Source organism: Lathamus discolor, chromosome Z, assembly GCF_037157495.1.
Source record: "Lathamus discolor isolate bLatDis1 chromosome Z, bLatDis1.hap1, whole genome shotgun sequence".
Taxonomy (NCBI): Eukaryota; Metazoa; Chordata; class Aves; order Psittaciformes; family Psittacidae; genus Lathamus; species Lathamus discolor.
Genome location: NC_088909.1, coordinates 34,625,734 through 34,649,620, shown reverse-complemented (window position 1 = coordinate 34,649,620; position 23,887 = coordinate 34,625,734). Strand labels below are relative to the sequence as shown.

General features: G+C 37.7%; 1 protein-coding gene across 2 annotated transcripts in view; it reads right to left on the bottom strand.

Moving 5' to 3' along the window:
- SSBP2 (single stranded DNA binding protein 2) overlaps positions 1–23,887 on the bottom strand; it is a 172,383-nt gene that overhangs the window by 15,981 nt on the left and 132,515 nt on the right. For both annotated transcript variants that reach the window (XM_065661183.1, XM_065661184.1), the window contains 9 exons: positions 21,373–21,439; positions 21,111–21,181; positions 17,738–17,805; positions 12,529–12,577; positions 10,541–10,576; positions 7,803–7,857; positions 4,604–4,674; positions 3,060–3,138; positions 84–112 (listed from right to left, as the gene is read on the bottom strand). In XM_065661183.1, the coding sequence (XP_065517255.1) occupies positions 84–112; positions 3,060–3,138; positions 4,604–4,674; positions 7,803–7,857; positions 10,541–10,576; positions 12,529–12,577; positions 17,738–17,805; positions 21,111–21,181; positions 21,373–21,439 (525 nt within the window). The remainder of the gene's footprint in view (positions 1–83; positions 113–3,059; positions 3,139–4,603; positions 4,675–7,802; positions 7,858–10,540; positions 10,577–12,528; positions 12,578–17,737; positions 17,806–21,110; positions 21,182–21,372; positions 21,440–23,887) is intronic.

Below are 23,887 nucleotides of genomic sequence, written 5' to 3'. Positions count from 1 at the left end.
ACGTAACAAAAAGCACTATAACAAAGAAAATATGTTTAAGATGGAACATTCTAAAAATTCCAGATATTTGATTAGATACTTACTTTGGAAATACTGTCCATGTCTCCTGAGCCTTAAAGTAAAACAGACATTTTTTTCAATTAGTTTTAAGCTGAAGGTAATCTAAGATTTTTTTTCCATAGTATATATATAGTGTCACAGCAATACTTTAAAACATAAACAATCATACATCATCTCAATTCCTGCTCAATGTCTCTTAGTAAAAGTTTACAGTGAGTATTGAACAATGTTAGCCCTTTCTCTATGAACATACCGAAAAATGAAAAAAGAATAAGGAAGCACTTCTGATCTGTATCTGTTATTTGGGAGGCATCCTTTCAGGATGAGAGAGACAGCACAACTCTAGAAACACGGGTACAGGTAATGCAATTCATTTGTGGTATTATCCACCAAGAGAGCCGGTGAATTAGATGTATTTAAAAAAAAACAAAAAAAAAAAAAAAAAAACAACTAACTGGTAAAAGTTGATGTTCCTGGGGACAAAAAACCCAACAGACCACTATTATCACTAAGGTCAGCTAGGAGGGTTTCATCAATGTCGTTGCTTGCAGAAGCAGAAGCCTACTACTGAAATTGGCTGGAATGACTTCAGGTTTTGATTCATTGCAAACACTGATGACGACAGTATCTTTCATAAGAAAGCAGATGATCCTGAGGACCAGAGTAACAGAAATCAAATAAAATTAAATATAACAAGTGCAAGACTATTGAATTTTTTTCACATGCTGTAGCTCTCTGGTAAAGCAAAGACGAAATAAACTTTAAAATGAATGTATCAAAAAAAACATTTTTAGCATCAACAGACAGTAAACAATTCTGGTCACCTATTTTCAAGAAAGATGTATTCTACAAGAGTACTGAATACAAACCCAGAAGAGTATCAGGGAAATCAATCAAGAAAATGGGAGCTGTGGAAGAAGACTGAAATAGCTTACTATACTTAGCCAGGCAAATTAAGGCTGAGAAGGAATGATTTCTCTATATAAATACATCAGATACATAAATGTTATGAAGAGCTATCTTGTCACAGCCCAAAGGATAAATTCTGGTGGAAATCAGGAAAAGATTTCTATCTAAACATCAGAGCTATGAATAGATACCCAATAGAAAGGTTATGGTCAAAGAAGCTGGAGAAGTTAAAGACTGACCTTGACCAATTTATCCATCTGATTATGAGACACAGCTACCTACTGCAGCATGGAAATGAATGCAGAGGATCCCTTCCAGCCCTCTTCTCCTTAAAGAACTCAGGTTCTAATTTAGATATGAAGTGACCCCTAGAAAGCAGTCATCATTAATTTGACTAAGCACTTCAGCTCTTTCCCTAGAGAAAATAACTAAGCAAATGCTTAGATGCCTGTAAAATCCTTCCATAACTGTTTCAATTTAATTTATTTTCTTTTAGCCAGAAATAATTCTCAGGCTGTAGAAACCTGACAGAAAAAGATGCTATTACCTTTTACACAATTTTTAATTTCTTTGAATGTAACGTGCATCATTTTTAATTAAAGCAACAACCAATGTTAGGATTGTAATATGTAAAGAAAGGCTGTAAAATCACCAAGTGTCCTTATGCAAAGTAATCTAGGAATTTCGGGGACATGCTTTCCTAGAAAAACAGATAATTCTATTAGGAGACAGATGCATACTGCTGAATTTTAATTGTTCAGAACATGTCTGCTAATTAAGGTTTGATAGCTGTTTTTTTTCTCAACCTTCCATAGCCTCTTCAGATTTCTCCCTCTGTTCTACCAGTCTGTATTTCCAGTCTCACAACCTCCAGCTTTTGGGCTGTGAGTGACAGATCTCCACCCACCATGGAAGTATGGACTTAAACCATGTGGAGTTTAGGTTGGTCCATGCCTGTGCTGGGAAAGTGACAGAGCTTTTCTTTGGGGATAACAGCAAGGGGAGCACCAGCAGCTTGGCTTCTGCCTGCCTGACCTGTGTTTAGCTTGCTTGGGTTTCTCCCCATAAAGAAAAACACTGCTCAGCAGGGTGTGCCCCTTGTGGGAAGCACAAGAGAACACTGCTGATGGACCAGGGAGACAGAAGAAGAGAACTCAGAAGAACTTCACAGCCTGAAGTTCCACCCTGTTGCCTGCATGACTGGCACCCCCTGCTGCAGACGGAAGTGAAGAGGTACAACACAAGAACTCTATTCAGAGCTATTTGCCTCGTGTTAGGGTAGGAGCAGAAGTAAAATCTGAGTGTTTATTTACCTTGCAAGCATGAAAGAGGAAGGCATAAGTGCAATTTATTTAGCTGTAGCTTGCTTCTTAAAATCTCTTTCAAACATCTATCAGGCTTCCAGCAGAGTAAAAGCAGAGAGTTTGCTAAGATAGTCAGGAGATAAAGCAGTGTATATTTTGCACAGTTGTGCAAGGCTTCTTCTCCCCTAGATACAAGTCCTTCAAAAATCACAGAGCCAAAAGCCAAGCAGTACACTGTTCCCCTGCCTCTGCATGCCCTGACCAGAACTCATGTTCTTTTGGATGCATTAAAATTGGCAACTGTCTGAAGAGTAATAAACTTAACAGACATATGGCTAAGTATGGAACAAATGATGATATCTAAATGTTGGAATAAAACCAGCTTAACACATACATCAAAATATGTAAAACTTACTTCCAAGTAATAGATAAGAAAGTGCATCAGCATTTCACAATGACACCTCCCCAAGATTTTCAAAGAGGAACAGAGGTAAATAAAAATAGTTCTTAAGCCTTCACCTCTAAATTACTGTGATGGTGTGCTTTCAGACTGCTTTTCATTAAGAGCATCAAAACTATACTCTCTAATATAAATAAAACACAGTATTTTTCTTCCAGAGGTGCCAACTCGTTTGCTTAAAAGAGTATCTTAATGTATATGTAGCTTCACTAATGTATATGTAGCTTTTTCAGGTTTTAAGAGGTTTTTACACTCAGAGAACTGGTCATAGAAAATGGCACTAGTCATAGAAAATTCACAATGCTTGTAATATTTATTATCATTACCTAATGATCCATTCATATGATGTGAATCCATTCCACCCAGTCCACTCATAGGTCCATCTGACCCTGGCCCCATTGGAAACTATAAAATGACCAGACATTAAAAACTGATATTACTGTACAATTTCTTGTAGACAATCTAATAAAAAGAAAATATTTGTCAGGTTTAAAAAAAAACAAAACAAAACCACACAAAACCACACAAAACCAAACACACCCCCCCCCAAACAAACAAACCAACCAACAAACAAAACCCAACACCCCCCCCCCCCAAGAAAGTAAACGAAAAATGCACAGTCCTATGTCTGAATGCGAACAAACCAACCAACAAACAAAACCCAACACCCCCCCCCCCCAAGAAAGTAAAGGAAAAATGCACAGTCCTATGTCTGAATGCGCAAGTCAAATTGAAGTATTTCATGTGAAGACTGTGAAAACATCATTGTTTAACTTTTTCCAGTATTACCTTCATGAAACTCTCACCTCTCTGTAGGCTGGTATATGGCTTAGGAATAATTTATTATTTACTTTGACACCTTGGGTATGACTTTCAAACCTGCTAGTGCTGACCTAGCTGTACTCTTATTGGGGTTACAGGAAACTTTTATGATTCCCTTCAATGAAATAAGTAAGTGATTAATTAACAGCTTTCAAGGCCCACCTTATGCTGACAGTTGGACTACTCTGCGTTACCGTTGTGGAGTTTCTGACCAATTTCAGATATTAATCTTAAATTTTATTCTTAAAATACTTAATGACATTAACGTCATAGAAAACAAAATACACTGTGTTTTTAGAAATATCTAAATAACTATATTTTTAGGACTTACTGGCTTTTTTTTGTTCTTCTCCAAAAGGCCCATAATATGGATCATCATTAAATTAAATGTGGTTGTAATCAAGAGAAATACAATAAAACTGAAGCCATAGAGAAGGATCAAGGAAGATTCAACTTCCACCTGAGAATCCAGGTTTTTGTAAGCACTAGAATTGCTGAAATTTAGGCTAAATAGTCAGAAGTTAACTAGTTCATTAGGCAAATATTTAAATGTTATCAATAGGTTTCATTCTTAACATCCCATTTAGACAAACAGGGAAGTTGGTTTCTTCTCAGAGGCATTCATATTGTCCTCTTTCACAGAAGAGCAGGGCAACATAATACTGAGTCACCTTCAGCAATTTTCTCCTCCCTTTTCAAGGATAGTTTTATTTGAACAGAAGTTTGAATCATGTTGAAACTAATGCTTACTGGCAGCTCCTAGGATATTGTTCTACCACACCAAAGCCTATTGCATCACAGACATCCCCAAAATCCACATGCAGAGCTTCTAAGGTCTTTTGTATGTAGAATATGCTCCAATCTTTGTGTTGCACGTATTGACATGATTTGGGAAACATAAAAAAGTACACGGTATGGGGAAGCAATTGAAGTGTCACCCATAAAAATTATAAACTTAGTATTAATGATATGTGATAGAAACATAGTGTTTGGATTAAAGAAAAAAGCTGCATAATTCAAAGAAGTATGTAACTAGAGTCATATTTACATTAGGTCTGTTGGGTCCAGGTGGTACTGCATTCATTAAAGTGTACATGTTGTCTCCAGAGTTGGTTGAATCTGTAATGAGATTATTTTAAGTGCTAATATGTACCTTTCAATAAAACTACTCACCTAGTACATATCCTGTCATTATTATTTCTGTGCCTGAATCACTGATACACAGTGGCAATATAATAGATTTCATTCCCTTTCTATCTACTGCTACCACACAACAGAGCTATGAAAAGAAATAATTGCAATGGGCCCTAAGTGACTACGTCTAGACTCTAGTTTTATGCATGACTGTTAAAAGGTTTATAAATCACCAAGTAGCTGTAACTGTTTAATTCCATAAACCCCTTTTTCCTGTGATTCTGAACTACTTCACACATCTTCAATTCTCTCTATAGAACAGGAGTTTCTTATCAATACTTTCTGCAATTTGTTTTCCATCTGTAAAAAAATGATAAGTAGCTTCTCATTATACAGACTTCAAGTCAGGATAGCATATGAAAAATTTTTATTTTCATTCATCTCAGTCTATTTGATTTTGGATGTATCTAACCGTTCAGTGGAACACCGTGCAAAGATCCTGACTCCAAGGACAGCTTCAACGTGTCTTAATGGTACAACATGGTGCAATGCTTCAAAAAAAAACCTCTTTAAGTCCAAAACCAACAAAACCATCCTGGCACAAGATGGTGCTTAAGCTAGTAAGTTCTGCCAAGAGTTTCACTTGCCCTTGCCAGACGCTGACACACCTATATTCCATCTCAATCCTTCTTCTGCAATAAATGCACATGAACATTTAGATGGAGCAACTCCAGAGCTGAAATGCAGGAGACAACCCAGCTAACTGTACGGTTGAACTTAAGAAACCAATGTCTAAGAACCATTAGACACAGATTACTCTTTCTGATCTCCAGCTCATCCCCAGTGCTAGCACACACACAACATCAACACCTTTTGTCAATATCTGTATGAAAAAGAAGGCAAAAAATGAAGCAAATGGTAGACAAATTATGCAAAACCTTTCCCAAAGGAACTTCCCAAGAGATAGGTCATGTAATGGGAAGGTTTGCTGAGAGGAGAATGACCAAAGGAAAGTCTAAATACACCCCTAAGGGGACAGCATGATTTAAAAAAATACAAGACACTCTGAAAAACCAGCACCATTATAGTACCCACAAAAACAATAAAGAATAGCTTAGTACTCTGCACCCAGATCCTCCGAAAGACCGTTCTACCTCTTTGAACCAGAGTTTTGAGATTACGAACACAAACAAAAACCACTGCTGAGCTGTAATTCCTTTTCAAAGAGAAGATGATGGAGGAATTTTTGAGTTAGAAATAGTAAAAGCAAGAAAGCTGAGCCCACCGAAATGTTTTGGAAGAGGGAATGCAGCCTGACCTCCTGTAAGAATGTATTTGTGTGTACTCTGGGAAGTTAAAATCAAGGTTTTTGTCTATTTCTTAACATTTCTTAGACAAGTTTTCTAAGCATCAGTTCATCATCAGTGAATAAATAATTCCATTATATAACAGAGCACTATGTATCACTAGAACATTTAAATACGCTGTTCGCAGAAGTGGGGGTGGGACAAAAAGCTTTTAGTCTGAAGTTATCAAAGCAAGACTGGCATATAAAAAGTTATTTTTAATGCTCAGTGAGGTAGGCAAAAAGTTCTTCCACCATCAGATCCTTCTGTAACACACCTCCCTAAGTTTCCCTGTGTTCTGCTGGCTCACGTCACAGTACATAGAGGCTGGTTGGGCCATGGGAACCTTTGGAGCTGGTTTGTCTCAGAGGCAAATAAATAGCATTGCAAAACAATCAGGTGGTCAGACTCTAAGTGTTTTCATACTTTCAAAAGCAGAACCTCAAAACATCTTTGAGTCTCTGACTGGAAGTGGGAAAAACTGTCAGCAGAAGCTTCAAGTTGCACAGCCAGCCTAACATCTGCCATAACTGCAGTGCTGAAGAAGCGCAGGCTGTCCATAAGCTTGTTTTATGTTAAAAGGGACTCTTTCAAATGCCAGCTTGCATTAATTATCTTTTTCACTAATGATATGAACAAGGAACCCTATATGTCATCTTAGGTTGCATTATTCAAAAGCCCTGTAATTGTATTTAATGAAGATGTTACACTGCTGCAATAAGTTTTCATAGCTACTTGAGAAAATCCTCTACCCTCCTGTGCTGTAGAGGACAGCAAGAACATGTATGACACAAGGACTGAGGATGCTGTAACATCACTGAGGTGAATGGGGGACCTCTTAGCTGGTGAAAGTGAGTTACAAAGGCTGACACAGCCCAAAAGGAGTAGCTACTGAATACTGATGTAGCACAAGATGCAATTGCATCTTGCATTTTCACAGGATTCTGTCCATGGGGGAGGACAGCATCCTCCACATTCTGCAGTTCCAGCTTGGTATCAGAATCTTTACACAACACTGATGGAGGACAATACTTACACCTAGCTGACAACCTATTAAGCCTTGAGAAGCTGGCTAGCCATCCCAAATCCTCCCATCCTCCTCCTTGTTTCCTCAAACCTTGGCTGGAATGTGGACAATCTTTTGCCTGGCCAAAATCTCCATGTGGTCTAAGTTGCAAGATACAGACCATTCACTTAGGGGAAAAAACAGGGAAGTTGAAGTTCTGGGAACAGATCACTGGTAGTACATGATGATGGCTCCTCTGGGGTCTTACTCCTCTATTAAAGACATAGGAGAGCAACCTGTCTGTTATGACCCTCCTGTCAGTCAGATGACATAGCTGCAGGATGCAGCACATCACTCAAGAGTTGGTCAAGTCTATCCCATAGCATAGTAGGAAAGTTTCACAACATTCGGAAACCCCCTGATTTCCAAACTGGTGGAACTGTCCCAAAGAACGTAAGTAAAGGCAAATAAAGACTGCGTCTTCTTTTGGTTTTAACTTCCTATTGTTGAAACTGCAATTTTGATCAAAAACCAGAGTAATTAATTGCTCTGAACTGCAGAGATACAATGCTCTGTGTCTGCAACAGAGCACAGAGAGAAAAAGAGTGAAAGCAAAGACAAAAAAATTCATACAGAAAGCATAAAATCAGTAACTTATCATTAGCTGATTCTTCATCAAAATCGAAGTCTGAAAAATAATTTGTGTGATTCCTAAAATCCCTTACCATTACTTTTTATTATTTTGGAGTATATTTCAGTACCTGCAGGACTAGGCATGATAGGTGTTCCTGGTGGCCCTCCACCCCCTGGAGGACCCTAGAGAGAGCAGAGAATGTCAGTTGGTATGGAAGAAAAAGATACTGCAATAAAAACTGAACACAGTACAAATGAAAAGAAAAATGAAAAAGTACCATGAATGTCATGAATTAAATTGGTAAAAACATGCACATTTTCTGTTAACCTAGCGAAAAATCTCATCACAGTTTAAGATGAGGTAATCGGTCAGCAAGCTCTGGCACAGACTTCTGATGTACGTAGGTATACAGACCCAAGAATATCCATTAGTCAATAACTCTGTGTCATGCTGTGAGTCAGATGAGAGAAATACTTGGAACAGGGCCTAAGACAATTATACTTAATTCCCTCAACCTGTTTTCATTACCCGTGTTTTTTCAGCTGACATTTCTGTTTTGTTGTACTCTGCTCACGGTCAGTGGTAGAGTAAGTAATGTTTGCTAAGCACAAATGTGGAGGTGTCCCATGGGGCCAGAAGAACCTAATCACTTTAAGAATCACCTTTTTAAGGCAGACTTGGTACCTTGATGCTGTTGACATCTAAATTCTGTATGTATAATATCCTACAATTTTTAAAATAACATCTGTATAAAACATTTCTTCTCAAAGTACTAACAAATAGATTTAAAAATTCAGAATAATGCTGGATACAGTCATATTACTTGCCCAGACTGCCAACTCAAAGATAAGAAAATCCAAACAAACCAACCCATCAAAGAACATCTATTTTCTTAGTTTCAGGTATTTCTGTGTTACAAATCTGCTTATGACTAAAAGTTGTACACAAACTGCTTTGGTTGTTAAACAAGTGTTTTAAGCTTCTTTAAGAATTTCTACAGTAATATTATCCTAAATATCCTAATCACTTAGGAAGAACAGAACTTAGGAAGAACAGAATATTAGGAAGCATATTGCTTCCTCTGTTTGGGATTCACTAATATTTTTAAGTAATATGAAAACCTAACAAATTCCATGTAAAAACATCTGTGTCAAAAGAATACAATAAATATTGACTTTCCATTATAAAAAATACACAGCTAGCAAAATTTGTTTTCGTTGCCATATGACTATTATTCATCATTTTTTATATAATTTAAAATAGCAGATACACTATTCCAGACAGGAATATTTTTTTCAGTGGCACTGAATATAAAGGTTCAGCTGTCCCTGTCTGCTTACATGGACATTGCTGAGATTTCCTGTAATTTACTGAAGTATTTTGGAAGGTTTTAAGCAAGGTCACCGAGTATCTTATACAGCATGCTAGAACAAGGACTTCCTCCACCACAACACCCACAGATCAGCTTATAAAAATCAAGGCCTAATCCTAACTTCATTTCATACTGCCAGCAGCCACATTGCTTTTTTACCCCTTCCAAATTAGAATTGAATCAGAAATGAATGTGTTAGGATCTGGCTTGGCAAAACTGTCTGAAAGGCCTACTCAGCCCTCAGAAAGAATTTCCATCATTGCTGCTGCAGAGCTGCAGATTCCAAAGAAACTGTTGGATCATATATAAGACCTTTCAGGCATCACAGAGCTGTCAGGCATTTTATCTGTGTACTTGAGCACTAAGCTCAAAGACTTTTTTTTTTTTTTTTAGGTTTATATATATTTTTCAGCGTAACATAAAGAGGTGTAGAAAGCACTAACTGTTAATTTATTATAAAAGTTACTTACCTTCACTACTGACTTTTGCACCTGATGTTAAATTTGCATTTACTCTCATTGCTTGTGTGTTTCCTGCTATCGGAAAGTCTCTTGGTATCAACTACTTTCACCCTTAGAACATATTCATATCTAATGGAATTATTTCTCAAAAACTGTGACAAACAAAGCAGACTGCGCCCTCAAGGTGTGTAGGTTCCAGATCTCAAATCCTTTGGCTAAAAAGTTGCTTTAAAAGCTCCCCAGCCTTAGAAGAGTACATGAGGAGTACAAATAATCCAAGTACAACAGTACAACAACAATAAAGAGCCTACAAGGATAAACATAGTTAATCTTCTGGGATAGAGACAAAAACCAGTAGTATATACTACAAAAAAACCCAAAACCCTTTTTGTTGGTAGGTAAAGTGTTGAGAGGGTTAGCATTTTGTTTTCTTTTGAATAACAGCCCAATGCTGGGCCTATTAGAAAGTTTTAACAACTTCTTCTGAACTACAGACTAAGAAAAAACAATGATACCAACTAATCCATGCTACGTTAAGACAGTATCTGTGAAATGAAGCCAGACCATGGAGAAAAAAAGAATGTGAAAGTCTTTAGAAGTTAATTATAAGACATAAATTCCTTTAAAATGTGAGCTACAAGGACACATATATATATCTTTAGGGAGCTTATTCTAAATTTTCAAATTATTTTTTTTCTGAAAGAGTTCAGAAACTCATACACAATATTGTGATATTGAGGAAACTGGGTTTTTTTTTGTCCCTTATTATTAAGGCAATATATTTTATTGGATATATAAATGTTCGCTGAAGTAAAACAGCACTCAGGGAAATTCTGATCAGACTGATAATGACTCTACTAATAAACATCAACATATGCACCACAGACGGCAGAAAAAAACCGAAGTGCAGATCAGATGTTCAGTTCTCAACCAATACACAAGGGTTCTCTTAACATTTGGCCAGCTGTGTCTTTGCCTAAATAAAATGTAACATCCATTCTAATAAGCAAACACACACACGAGTGTACTTACTACATAGTTCCCAGGAGATGCTGAAGAGTACGGTATCTGTAATATCAACAGAAACAAACCAGTAATTTCCTCTCCAGTGAGATGGAGTCCATATATACATTTATGTGTAGCTGTATGTTACGCGTATTTGTTTATTTCAAAGACACAGTTAAGAATTATGAAAAAATGTTACTGTTGTCAGAAAACCACCTCATCTTTTTAACAACTTGTCCTTGTAAGTAGGTTCAAGTCAACTATCAGTACAGGCACAAACCAAATTTAATATCCAATATTTCCAATAAAAATATTTCCATTTAAGATTACTATGCCCTGGTAGCCACTCAAATGAAATTAATACAAATAACATAATTCATGTATTTAAATGTCTGTAGGCTGAGGTCTTTTATCTGCTCTCCATTGTTTCATTAGTGAGGCATGCATTTTTAACAGCCAGCATCACTTTTTAAAGATACCAGGTTACAAGTTCTAGTATCAATCCAGTTCTTGCATCTACTGCAACAGTCTGCTTGTTCTTACTGTGGGAGCCACAGTAAGGTCTGTAAAGATCTGCAGTCTATAGTAAAAGGTTAAGCTATACGATTAAACTATAATGTTATTAAGGTAATATACTTCATAAGGTTTATAAAATTAAGCAGCATATACTTGCATTTAAGTCAAGAGGAGCGTGTACTGAATTTGTATGTTCTTAAGTATACTTGATATTGATTAAAATCTTTACCTCAAAGGACAACCTAGAAGATACTAGCTTTATTTCTTTGCTGCCTACCTCTTCTTTTTTCTTTTTTTTTTTTTTAATTAAAGGACAGTATTTTATTTTCATTTCAAACTCAGTTATGGTATTTGTTACAGAGGATATCAGGAGAAATCCAGTTGCTAAGAATAATCGAATTTTCTTCTTCATTATGACCTTTGCAATTATACTTTCTGAAAGAGCAGGGACCAATACTTTTATATCGGGTAAGAATTAAGCAACTGCACGGACAAAATATAAAATTATTTTGCAGCATCACCATCTTGCATGATGGTAGACAACTTGCCAGACAGCTCAGTCTTACAAATACATCTATTACTGGACTTCTCTATTAATTTCACAGAATGAAAGTATTTCAGCTAGCCTAACATCCATTTTGAGTACATGCAGAAGAAAACTGAGGAAGAGTTTCAGCTGTTGTTTTTTTTTTTTTTAATCACCCTCCCCCCCCAGCTGTCATTAGTAGAATTAAATAATCAAAATTGAGAACAAGGCTAGAAAGAACCAGGCTAGTCTGTTAATACAGACCCATCTTATCCAACTGCAAGTGCTAAAAGATGTCATATTTTAATACTAATGATGTATGATCACTGAATGAAAACTTTATGTTTTCTGAAGAAAATCCAGACCATTGTTGTTCATGTGGGATGAATCATTGACCTCTTCTTCCTTCAAGCTGTTATTAGACTACCTCATTTTGTAGTTGCCATGAAACTCAATAGAGTGCATTGCTTTTTACAAAAACCATTGAGAAATGGCTGACTTGTTGCAAGGAATTGCTCTGTGCTTCTGTATTCCCAGGTTTAGAGCAGCAAAATGTGCTTTTGTTATGTAAAATATGTGAGCACACATTGAGCTGTGTCTTTAAAAGCTGTGGTTTCTGTAGATCTTGCTGGGCAGACAGTATTGACCTAACTCATCTTAGTGGCACTAAAAGTAACAAAAATGTATTTCGAATATACCCCAGAATAACTTTTGTGTTATGGAAGTGCTATAACTGATGTGAAGATGCAGAGCTATTGTTGATTACGTACACAGCTGGATATCTGCAGGTCAGTGAGCACTCTGTTCAGATGTGCTCCACACTGTACCTGCTCTGCACTAGGGTTACAGGAATATAAAGCATGCAGTATCCTGTTTGTTGAATTCACTGAGAAGTTTTTTTCCTGGTGTACTGATGTGAAATACTTCCTTAAATATTAAGATCATGTCTAATATATTTTAAATATTTACTTACAGAGTTGGCATTGGTTGGGTTTGGCCAAGGTCTACCACCCCCAGGACCCCTGTAACAGAAGGTGAAAGATGAGACACAGAACAATCCCCATCTTCTAACCAGCTCTTAAGGAAGCAAATAAAAATAATCTGTTTCCAGAGTAAGGAAGGATAGCTTTTTCAAAGTAAAGCGTGTTTGTTTATAAACCATAACTACACCAAGTCATAATGCTGTAGCAAAATTCCTATCGTTGCACTACTATTATCATTTAATCAGTTTATGAGTTGATGAAAGATAATTTATTTCTTGTTACAACCCTGCAACTCACATTTAAGACACTTTATTTCCCCGACTCATTCTGGTACTTCTTTGCTTTTAAGGACAGGACCTGCCAGAATGGCACCATAAGGAGATCTTCTCCAATAGCCATACTGCCAGAGGCTGCAGTGGAGATGGCACAGTTTTGCATTGGTCCCAAACACTTGCAAATTTAGGAAGTGCCAGACATTCTCCCTTTATATTCTCAATGCGACAACAATTTGAAAGACATTGCGAGTGTGTGTCTCTTAAGTGTTTTCCTTCTGCTCACAGAAAATTTAACTCTGTGTTACATATATGCAACATGTTAATATGGCACAGAAGTTTTGCAAAGGGTAAAAAATAAGTTCCCAAATTCTTATAAGTTCTCACAGGGGTTTTTTTCCTTGTACTCTGCTAACCTTTTCTAAAATATCTGGAAGACGAATCACACAGTCCATGAAAGTCTGCTTATAGTAGATACAAAGGCAGGAAGATACTAAAATAGAAGTATAATTTCAGGCATAGGAACAGTACTCTTGCTTAGATAATTAAATACCTTCCTGAAGAACTGAAGATGAATGCATTTATTCAGTATAGTTTTAGATACTGCAAGTATGGCAAGGTTTTATTAGTGAAAGTGATGGTAGTACATTATATATGTTTTGGGAAAACTCGTACTTTTAAAAGAAGAAGCCACATTAAATCACACTGCTATAACCTCTATCTGATAATTACAATAAATCTCATGTATTAACAACTGAATACATGCCAGTTTGCACATACTCTTTGAATGTGTTTAGAAATGTGTCTAAAAATGGTTTGCTACTTGACTAAGGCAACAGAAGTCACAGAAACACAAAATATATCCTACAGCAGTCAAAATGGAGATTTTAAACATCCTTGTTACATTTGAGCCAAGTGGTGTACACATGATGAAGTGGCAGCTCCCCAGCAAGAGGGACAAGTTTTCACAGGCACAAAAGCCTTCTGATAAAGACAACTACTAAAGGCAGGGAAGGGAAAAAAGGAGGAGCCATGCAGATAGAGGACGTTTTTTTCACATCTCTTGCTGTTATTTTAAGTTTCTCTCTCTTAGCTGAGCTCAGAAAAAATAGTTTGATGGTTAGGCTTCATCTTTTAACAGTCCCTTATGGGGGATCCAAGCCATATGGGAGGTAAAATCTCCATGTTTACAGTCATAACATCTCAATAACCATAATTATTCCTGAGAGCATTAAGAGCTCGAAGTTATTTATAAATAAGGCAAAATCACTTTTTGAAGGCCCTGACAACTCAGAGGCAGAGCAGATGACAAAACTTTCACATTTAGAATGGCATTTTGGCCTCATTAGCTTTAGAAAAGCAACATTAGCCATCACAGCTTCAAGACATGGGAGAGTGATTTAAATATAGAGAAGAAAGCAGGCTTTATTAACGAGTTCAGGAAGTTTTCTATTTTAAAGTCTCGCAAAACTAAAACCTATTAAGTAGATAAGTTGCCTGAGGGATTTAATATTGTATCCTGGTTGGTTTTTTTTTTGTTTTTATTACATTGCTGATGAAACTATAAAGAAATTAGCTCAAACAATCAACTAAACTAAATCAAGTGAAAACATTTATTTCCATTGATTTTGTTTTTGGAACACCTTTTCTGCCTTATTTATTGGGAGAAGGGAAGGTGACGCAAGGAAAGGGACTCAACAGTAGTCATGCTCCTCAGGTCAAATGGTAAGCATATTCAAACACTCAAATTTTCAGCAATTCCTAAATATTACAAGGTGAAATATGAGGTGCTCCTTCCCCGCCCCCCCCATATTTGTTTTATTAGATCCTATTTTTTCAGGAGAGAGCATGGAACTGCACGTGGGAGGAATAAAGAGCCAACCAAGAGCTTGTGGGTCAGGATTAAAGGGAGGGCAGGGACAAGGGACATTACAATGAGGATCTGCTACTAGGCCACCCAACCAGGAAGGATGAGGATGATCTCAATAGGGAGATAGGTATAGCCTCATGTTCACAAGCCTCATGCTCATGGAGACTTCAGCCACCCCAATATCTGTTAGAGGGTCAACACAGCAAAGCACCAGCTGTCCAGGAGGTTCCTGCAATGTGCTGGTGACAACTTCCTACTCCAAGTGATAGAGGAACCAAGGAGGAGTGGGGCCTATGTTGGATCTTATCCTCACATAGGAGGGGCTGGTGGTGAATGTGACCGTCCAAGGCAGGCTTGGCTGTAGCAATCATGAGATGGTAGAGCTCAAGATCCTCAAGGGAGTGTGAGAAGAGCGTGCAGCAAGCTCACTGCCCCGGACATCAAGAGAGCAGACTTTGGCCTCTTCAGGAACCTGCTCAGTAAAGTTCCATGGGATAAAGCCCTGGAGGGAAGAGGGGCCCAAGAAAGCTGGCTGATATTCAAAGATCACCTCCTCTGAGCTCAGGAGCACTGTATCCCAACAAAGAAGTCAGGCAAGAACACCAGTAGGCCTCCATGGAAGAACAAGGAGGTCCTGGACAAATTCCAGCATAAAAAGGAGGCCTACAGAGGATGGAAACAGCGACAGGTAGCCTGGGAGAAACAGAGCAGCTAGGGATCAGGTTAGGAAAGCTAAAGTCCTGACAAAACTCAATCAGCCAGGGATGTCAAGGGCAACTCAAAAAGCTTCTATAGGTATATTGGTGATAAAAGTTAAGATTAAGGGAAAATGTGAGCCCTCTCCAGAAGGAAACAGGAGACCTGGTCACCCGGGATGTGGAGAAGGCTGTGGTACTCAATGACTTTTTGCCTCAGCCTTTGCCTGCAAGAGCTACAGCCACAATACCCAAGCCACAGAAAGCACTGGGAGAATGAAGAACCACCTGCTGTAAGAGAACATCAGGTTCGAGAACGTCTAAGGAACATAAAGGCGTACAAGTCTATGGGACCTGATGACATGCATCCATAGGTTGTGAGGGAAATGGCAGATGAAGTGGCTAAGCCACTATCCATCCTGAGAAGTCATGGCAGTCTGGTGAAGTCCCTGTTGACTGTAAAGGGGAAATGTAACCCCCATTTTAAAAAGGAAAAAAAGAAGACCTAGGGAACTGAAGGCTGGTCAGTTGGTGCCCAGCAAGATCGTGGAGCAGATCCTCCTGGAAACTATGCTAAGGCACATGGGCAATAAGGGGTGATTGGTGGCAGCCAACATGGCTTCATCCAGGGCAAATCATGCCTGACAAATTTGGTGGCCACGTACAACAGGGTTGCTCAACTTGAGGAAGAGAAGGCTCCTTAAGGGGAGACCTTAGAGCAGCTGCCAGCGCCTAAAGGGGCTACAAGAAACCTGGAGAGGTGCTTTGGACAAGGGCCTGTAGGGACAGGACAAGGGGAATGGCTTTAACCTGACAGAGGGGAGACTGAGATGAGCTCTTAGGCAGAAGTTCTTCCCTGTGAGGGTGGTGAGACCCTGGCACAGGTTGCCCAGAGAAGCTGTGACTGCACCATCCCTGGCAATGTTCAAGGCCAGGTTGGACAGAGGGGCTTGGAGCAACCTGGTCTAGTGGAAGGTGTCCCTGCCCGTGGCAAGGGGTTGGAACTGGATGAGCATTACGGTCCCTTCCAACCCAAACCATTCTATGAAATCAGGAATATTTCTACTAACACTGGAAGTCTGTTCTCACCCCAAAACCCTGAACTTGTTTGTGTGACATTAAGTAAAACAAATATATCTAGTGAAAGCATCAAATGGAAAATAGCTGTGATGATACTACAGATTACTCTGAGCTACCAAGATATTAAAATGATGACTGAGATAAATTAAAATGATGACTGAGTTAAGCCACAGTGACACGGGAATTTAGGCAGGCCTTATGAGGAAACTGAGAAACAGCTTTCACCTAAAAAGCTGTTAGAATTTGAAAAATTACTGGAAGTCATAGACAGCTCTAAGTATAGACTTAGAAAACACTGTCGCAAATTCTGCTGGAAACTCATACGGTTTTTGTAGAGCCAAATACTATTAGCTTATAAAACACACATTTAAAAAAGCTACCCGTGTATTTTTTTCAATGCAATGCAAACAGGGGGCTTTGCTCTTTATTAAATGTTTAATTTGATGCATTGACAAAGTCATAAAACATTATTATGAATGTACCAGTTTCAAAATTGAGTTATTTATGAAATAGCTATCACTATGACTAATTGCAGCTGCATTTTATCCTTAAACTTAGTCCTATACTGTTGATCCTAGTTCTTGAAAAATAAAGTCTGAAGTTGCAGTTTCCCAAGGGGCAAATATATTCAATCAGGAAATTAAACATTGAGACACAGTTTCTGAATTGAAGTCAAAAAAACAAAATTACTCTTTTTTTTTTTTTTTTCTATTCAGGCATGACTGAGATATTCTTAGTGCTTGGAGACAGCACTGCAGGTCACACAGGCCATTAAAAGGTGCCAGTGAAATGTTAACAGTGATGCCTGAAATTTCCGATTTTGTTCCAAAGACGGCATTTTTCCACAAACACATAAAACCTTACTAAAACAGGTTACACCAAGTTTCAACTTCAAACCACATGGTAAAATACAATAAATTTGTAGAGGAACATAGAACATGTATTAGCTGTTTCAAAAGTAATCTGATAAGCATTAGTTATGATGGAGCAAGCAATTGAGCAGTACTACATTTGTGGAGTATATGCTTTTGGACTTAAATATTATCAATGAGTTCACAAGCTGGTTGTTGCCATTTTTTACAATAAGGACACTTTTTTAAATTGCAGTTAGTAGTCATCAGAGTATGTTACTCATCAAAACACGTTCTCCTTGTCTTATCCCAAATGTTACTTCTTGGTAATCCTTTTGTAGGTAATCCCCAACAAATTGCCGTATCCTAAATGTTACTTCTACAATGAAATGGATTTTCTAAATATGGCAAGATTTTATTATTGTACTCACATGTTCATTCCAGGCATCCCTGGGCCACCTAAAGCATTCAGTGGGGGTCTCATTGCACCTCCATAGTTCTGCAATGATAACCAAGGGTCAGACTACCACAAAACAAAAAAAGAAAACCAAAGAGGAGGGGGAAAGAAAGGACAGCAGGTTAATGATATCCCTACATAACTGCTGACTGGATAGGCCAATGTAATTCATTCATTCAGGAATGTTCCATTCCTGACTTCAAAATGTCCATTGTTGACTTCAAAAAATAACACTGTTAACCCCACAGAGAAAGACTTACAATACAACAGAAATACACTAAGAATTGTCAGTTGTTTCAGGAGGAATTATTTACACATGCAAAAGTCAAGGCAATGGCCAGCAAGGGGCAGGCTTTATAATGTATTTAACTTTTACATAGAGGGAACTCATTAAAAATCAGAAACCTAGACTTAAATTCTAAATTTCTACATCATGGCATTTAAATAGTATTATTTTTAATTAGATTTTGTTAGAATGTCAGTAAATGCCTGTGTAAAATTACACTATATCACTTTTATAACATACAGCATAATCATTACATTTCTCTTCTAATCAGTCAATTCTAGTAAGTCTATAGCAAGTAATGTAAAAAGTATTTAATAATGAATGTCATAGCACTGCTAACAAATGTATTGCCCAATGCCTATAAAATCTTGAGTTTATGCTGTGGTATGATGACAGCAGTTTAACTGGTACTAGTTATGAGAAAAATAAATTATACCTATTTTCATTCAAAGGAATACAAGCAGAACAGTCGGGGAATCATAACAGACTCCCTGAACTGTATTAATCCTGCTACATTTTTCTGATATTGCAAAAGAATGGATAAATAGAAAATTCTCTACAGTGGACAGCTGACTATTTTGGAAGAATGTGGGAATGAAGAAGTAATTTTTTAAAAAAATAGGTTGCTATTGCAGTCTGTTTTCTGCTAATAAAACCTATTTCATGTATGGTATAAATCATACATGGTTTATAAGCTGCATAAACCATATCAGTCCTACTTATGGGTGTTTTCTAAATTGGTCTGATTCATAGAACTATGTAAACATGAAGTCATGAATGGGAGAAATCCAACAATGATAGTCAAAGTGTGCGTCTGGTGCTGTTTATACTTTGATTGATACGACATGATCAGTTATCTAGAACTGATACAGAAGTGATCAAGAATTACGAGAAAAGTTTCTCTTGCTGAAACAAAAAACCCAAACTTTAAAATCGCTAGCAATACTGAAAGAGTCCCATTGATAGCTGGTTTGCAAGAATACAACCAGAGGGTGCAAACGTCCTCTTCCAGACTCAGCAGTGATATCTGAGTTGCTGGTCATCAATAACTACTTATCCTGCTTTTTTGTACCAGCAGGTAGACTGATTGGTGGCAAAAGTCAGCCAGATTAAATCCTGTTTAACCTAAGTTATCCTAAATGATTTGCCTGAGCAACTGTGTGGGAGTAAGTGATGGCTAGTCAAAACAGCTGGGCACGGTGACAACCCCAGCTGGCAGTGCTGGATCTGGAAGAGAACACAGTCTGACTAACAAGACAGCAGTTCTGTATCTGGTTTATTTCATTTTTCTATCTTGATGTGGAGGGCTGAGACATTCTCCCTGTTTGGTATCTCTGGTATCTCCCTTCTTTATTTTAATTCTGGAATCATTTGTGTGGACTCGGGTGTGGATATCTATGAAATCCCACAGGACTCGAAGAAACCTAATCAAAAGTACTTCTAACTCTAATTGCTACCAATTCTAATCAAATGTACTCCTCTGTCCTAAAATAAGCGCGCTTTCATTAAAGCTACCAATATACATGTTCATTCATCTGCATTTCTATATTAGCACATCAATTATTCTGCAAGTTGACTGCCTGTGCAACATGGTAGCAGAGATTCCTACTACAGTCACACCTAAGTCAACTTTACAAGAGGATGTTAAAAGTAGGTGTGAAAGAGTCCTCAAATTTGGTTTTAGAACTGTATTCTGAGAAGACCCTAAATCCCAGAAACAAAGATAGATGATGATCCGTTTACAGAAAAGATCAATTTGAAAAGTTAAATTTTGTGTAGATTATATTTTTCCCCATTTTAAGAGGATGTTCAATATAAGAGAGAGGAACCTTACAAAACCACTAGACTTTACGAGACAGCAAAAAATGTAAAAATCATTCTCGCAAAAATTGGCATGATATTTGCCAGCTGTGTGACTAATGGTGCTGAATAAAGTATCAGTTCAATCTCACATGGCAGCACTGCAAAGTTTCTCTTCCTACCTTCAAAAGGCAAGTGGCAAATATACGTCAGTGATACAAAAAACCCCAAGAAATATATTTAATAGTAGACTGTTGGTCACACAGTAGATAGTGTAGACTGCACAACTGATTTCTACCCAAGAAGACCCAAAACTGTAAAGACAGTTATGAACAGATTTGAAAAGCAAAGCTATTTAATAACTTAAAATTCAGCTGCTATTCCAAGGAATAAAGAACTCTTTAGAGAAATTTCCTGAAATGGGGAAGTAAAAATGCAAAGTGTGGGCACGACAAGCATGCTGTAAAACAGAATACTGGCAACACTGCTATGAAATACCACCAACTTAATCTTCTCACTGACAGCACTGACAAAACACAGAATAATATTTTGGATTCATTATTTCAGGTATGCATCAGAATTAATTTGTTTACTGCTGAAATGTAATACTGATAAATATCTACTCATGTTTTCACAGATTTGAAGAAAAAGACTACAAATAATTAGCACCCTGGAGAAGGCTGATTCTTGCAATGCAAGGTTGCTTTGGATGTCAGAAACAGAGCTAGAGAGACTCTTCTGACTGACAAGGGGGAGAAATGGCAGCATGAAGTTCTAATTTTACATTAAAATCTCACTAGCAGTCCCCCAAAATACAGATCAATAGTGGATGAAAGACAAACTTTATAGGATTTTGGGAGTATTTTTGGTACACAGAGTTTGCATAAGTTAGATATATCAATCCTTTCCTCCTAAACAGTATAATCAATTACACTGGGAGGATGAGGAAACACTTGGTCTCCTTCACAAATGTCAGCCTTTGATTACAACATACATTGGCTGTAGGACAAACAAGAACTTTTCTGAAATAAGCAAGGTAAGGGATTCCTCTTCTAATTTCAAATATTAATTGAAATGACTGATGGTTTTATTTTAGACTTTGTACAGTCGCAGCTCAGAATTAGCTTTTGTAAAACAGAAAGTTTATTTTAAAATGGGATTAGAAGAACAAGTCCTGGCCATCTTCAAGCTATGGAAAACCAGAGTAACAGAATCAATATAGGCTTATCAATAAAAATGGGCATCCATCTGTGGAAGGTACCTGTGGTCCTAATGGAACCATTCCTCTCGGAGGAGTCATTCTCTGCATTGGCCCACCCATGTTTGGATGCCCTGCAAATAAAATTTTGCAGCTTAAAAAACTATGCAATACACAAGCACCTTCTAAAACAGCTTTAACATATCACTCATTTTTAATTAACAACAGCTTAAGAAACTGCAGTAAGCTCTGAAGCAGGAAAAAAGAAAGACACAAGTTTGAGAAGACAGTACTTTTGAACAGTCCAAATAATTATTTCATTCACCTTGCTGCCTTGTTGGGTCCATCCCGCTAGGCAATAATGGCTGACTTCCTGGGACACCTCCGAGTGCCTGCAGGAACAGAAACCATGTTAAGAGCATATACTCCTTTGAAATTTACTTTAAAGATGTAATTGCCTAATTCGCACCTCCTCCGCCCACTCTTCACTTTATCTTACCTATTATTTAACCTCCAAACCATGCAGTTTTCTTGGGTATGTAGCAATTTATCCCAAGCTTATATTGTTACAGTTTTCCTTTTTAACTTCCTTTTTAACTATTATTTTGACATTTCCTCTCAGAATTCAGGATGCAGACACGGATATTCTCCAAGAGTGAGCAGTAACTGAGCCAACTGCACAGTATTCACGGTGTACAGCTAGTTAGCTGTAATGTGGGGGATATTTTATCTTCCACTCTGCGTTACTCTTCTTGAAGGGCACCAATGCAAAGATAAGCTTATTATTCATATATAGGATATAACAACTGTCACAAAACTTGTTACTAAATCTTGCCTTGATACATACAAGTAAATTGTGTTGTTACTTCACCTCTGGTCTAAATCAAACACATTGCTTTTATGTCCCCACATTTTACTCCGACCTTTGTGTTTACAGTAACTGAATTAGGTTTAAGGCTAATTTCTACAGTCTCTTACCTGTTGTTTAGTCGACAAAAAAGAAGTTTTTTTATGAATGGGTCTTCGTGGCTGATCCACCTAGCATTTCAAAACACCACCACATTTTCAGTGAAAATGTATCCAGATTGAGTAAATCTGTTACTTGAAAGTAATCTACTCAGGCAATACAGGCAATGCTTACTGTGGGAATAGGTGAACTACTCTTGAACAGGAAACACTACAGTAGTCTTGGATATATACAAAAGGGAACTTATCTGCAAATACTATAGAGTGTGTTCTACAAGAGGCAGGAAATTCACAATTAAAATGCACACTATTTCCTCAAAGGTAATACAGTCAAAAGGTACTGCACTGCAAGATTAATGGAATTAACAAATAACCTGAGATGATGTCATTTAAATCACAGTTTTACATGTACTTCAAAGGCTTGAAGTTAGGATAATGCGTAAGAACAATACATGAAGTGCATGGAGAAGCGTCAATTACCAGCAAAGCAGGAACTTGCCACTTCTGCCAGAGATGGGCACACAAGGACAAGGAGGCATTTGCTGCTGTGAGCACATATGACAAAAGCCTTATCTCATGCAGTCATTACACTGTGGATAGTTACATTAGGGACCATAGTTCCTTTCTAACACTTCAGACTACCTCTCCCAAGAAAAACAAGTGACCTGCACAGCACAATGCATTGCCAACAGTAAATAACTTTGTAGGTCTTGATCTCATAGGATGTGATCAAGTACTGGATGCAACTTAGGGGTATTCATGCCGCACTCAGTACTAATTTTCCTCCTACAAAGCCTAGACTAGCTCAGATAACCCTTACACAGCACTGTGCAGTGCTGTGCATGCATGTCCTGCGTTACCCTTCCTTGCCTAAGAAACACAATCCCTACTTCAAGGCATTAAGGAATAAAATTATAGTTAACAGAGGGAATTTTAACTCTGATTTTTACTGACTTCTATCTAATCAAAATTTCAGCCTTAAAGCTGCACTACAGTAGTTTATTACTTCCACACATTGCCCATCTATACTGTAACTTAAATAATGTCAGTGTTGCTAAAAGCAGTAATTCATTGATGTAGCATAATGTAAGTGAATGGCAAGAGCAGTAATTCACTGAGATTATGTGATTACGTTACAGCTCTGAACTGAAAATATCACAATCTGCAGACAAAAGCACATCTGAAACTAAAACTGCAGGTTGGCAGTGCTTTCACAGCACTCACCGCATCCTGCTTCTACATGCCAGCATTTACAGCGTTCAGAAACAGAAAAACAAAAGAATATGTGAAACCCAAACACTGGAGTATTTTTGGCTAAGGTATTACTGAGAAGTGTAAAAATAAAGAAGATATTTTGTACTGAGTTAGTTACATTATGTCTGTAGCAAAGATGTAACTGAAACTTCAGTTGTCCCTTGATGATCACTTCTGCAAGGTTAATTAAGTCACCAATTTCCCTTGTAAGAAAGCAGCTGTGGTACAGGTAACTTAACCTGCTCCCAAACATCACTGTGTTTGATGTAGGGGAGTATCTGAAGAAGTCTTGGCACCTGGTATATGCAGCCCACTCAAATTTAAACTTCATGCTTTCTGACAATATGCCAGTGCTAATGACAAGTTTGTTCAGGTGTTATACAGACCCAAAGAATAGCCAGCTCACTGAGCTGTGAGAAGAAAGGAAGTCCTGGGAGTCCATAACACCCATTCCATCTATCTTATGACCTTTCCCACTATCTCCTCTAATATCCTTCTCTATCTGCATCAAGGAAAACCTAAAAATACAAATGCTATCTGCTTTCAGAACCAAACAGCAGCTCATAACTCATTCCTGTCACACTGTCATGCATATCCTTTTTGGAAATGAGAGAAATTGG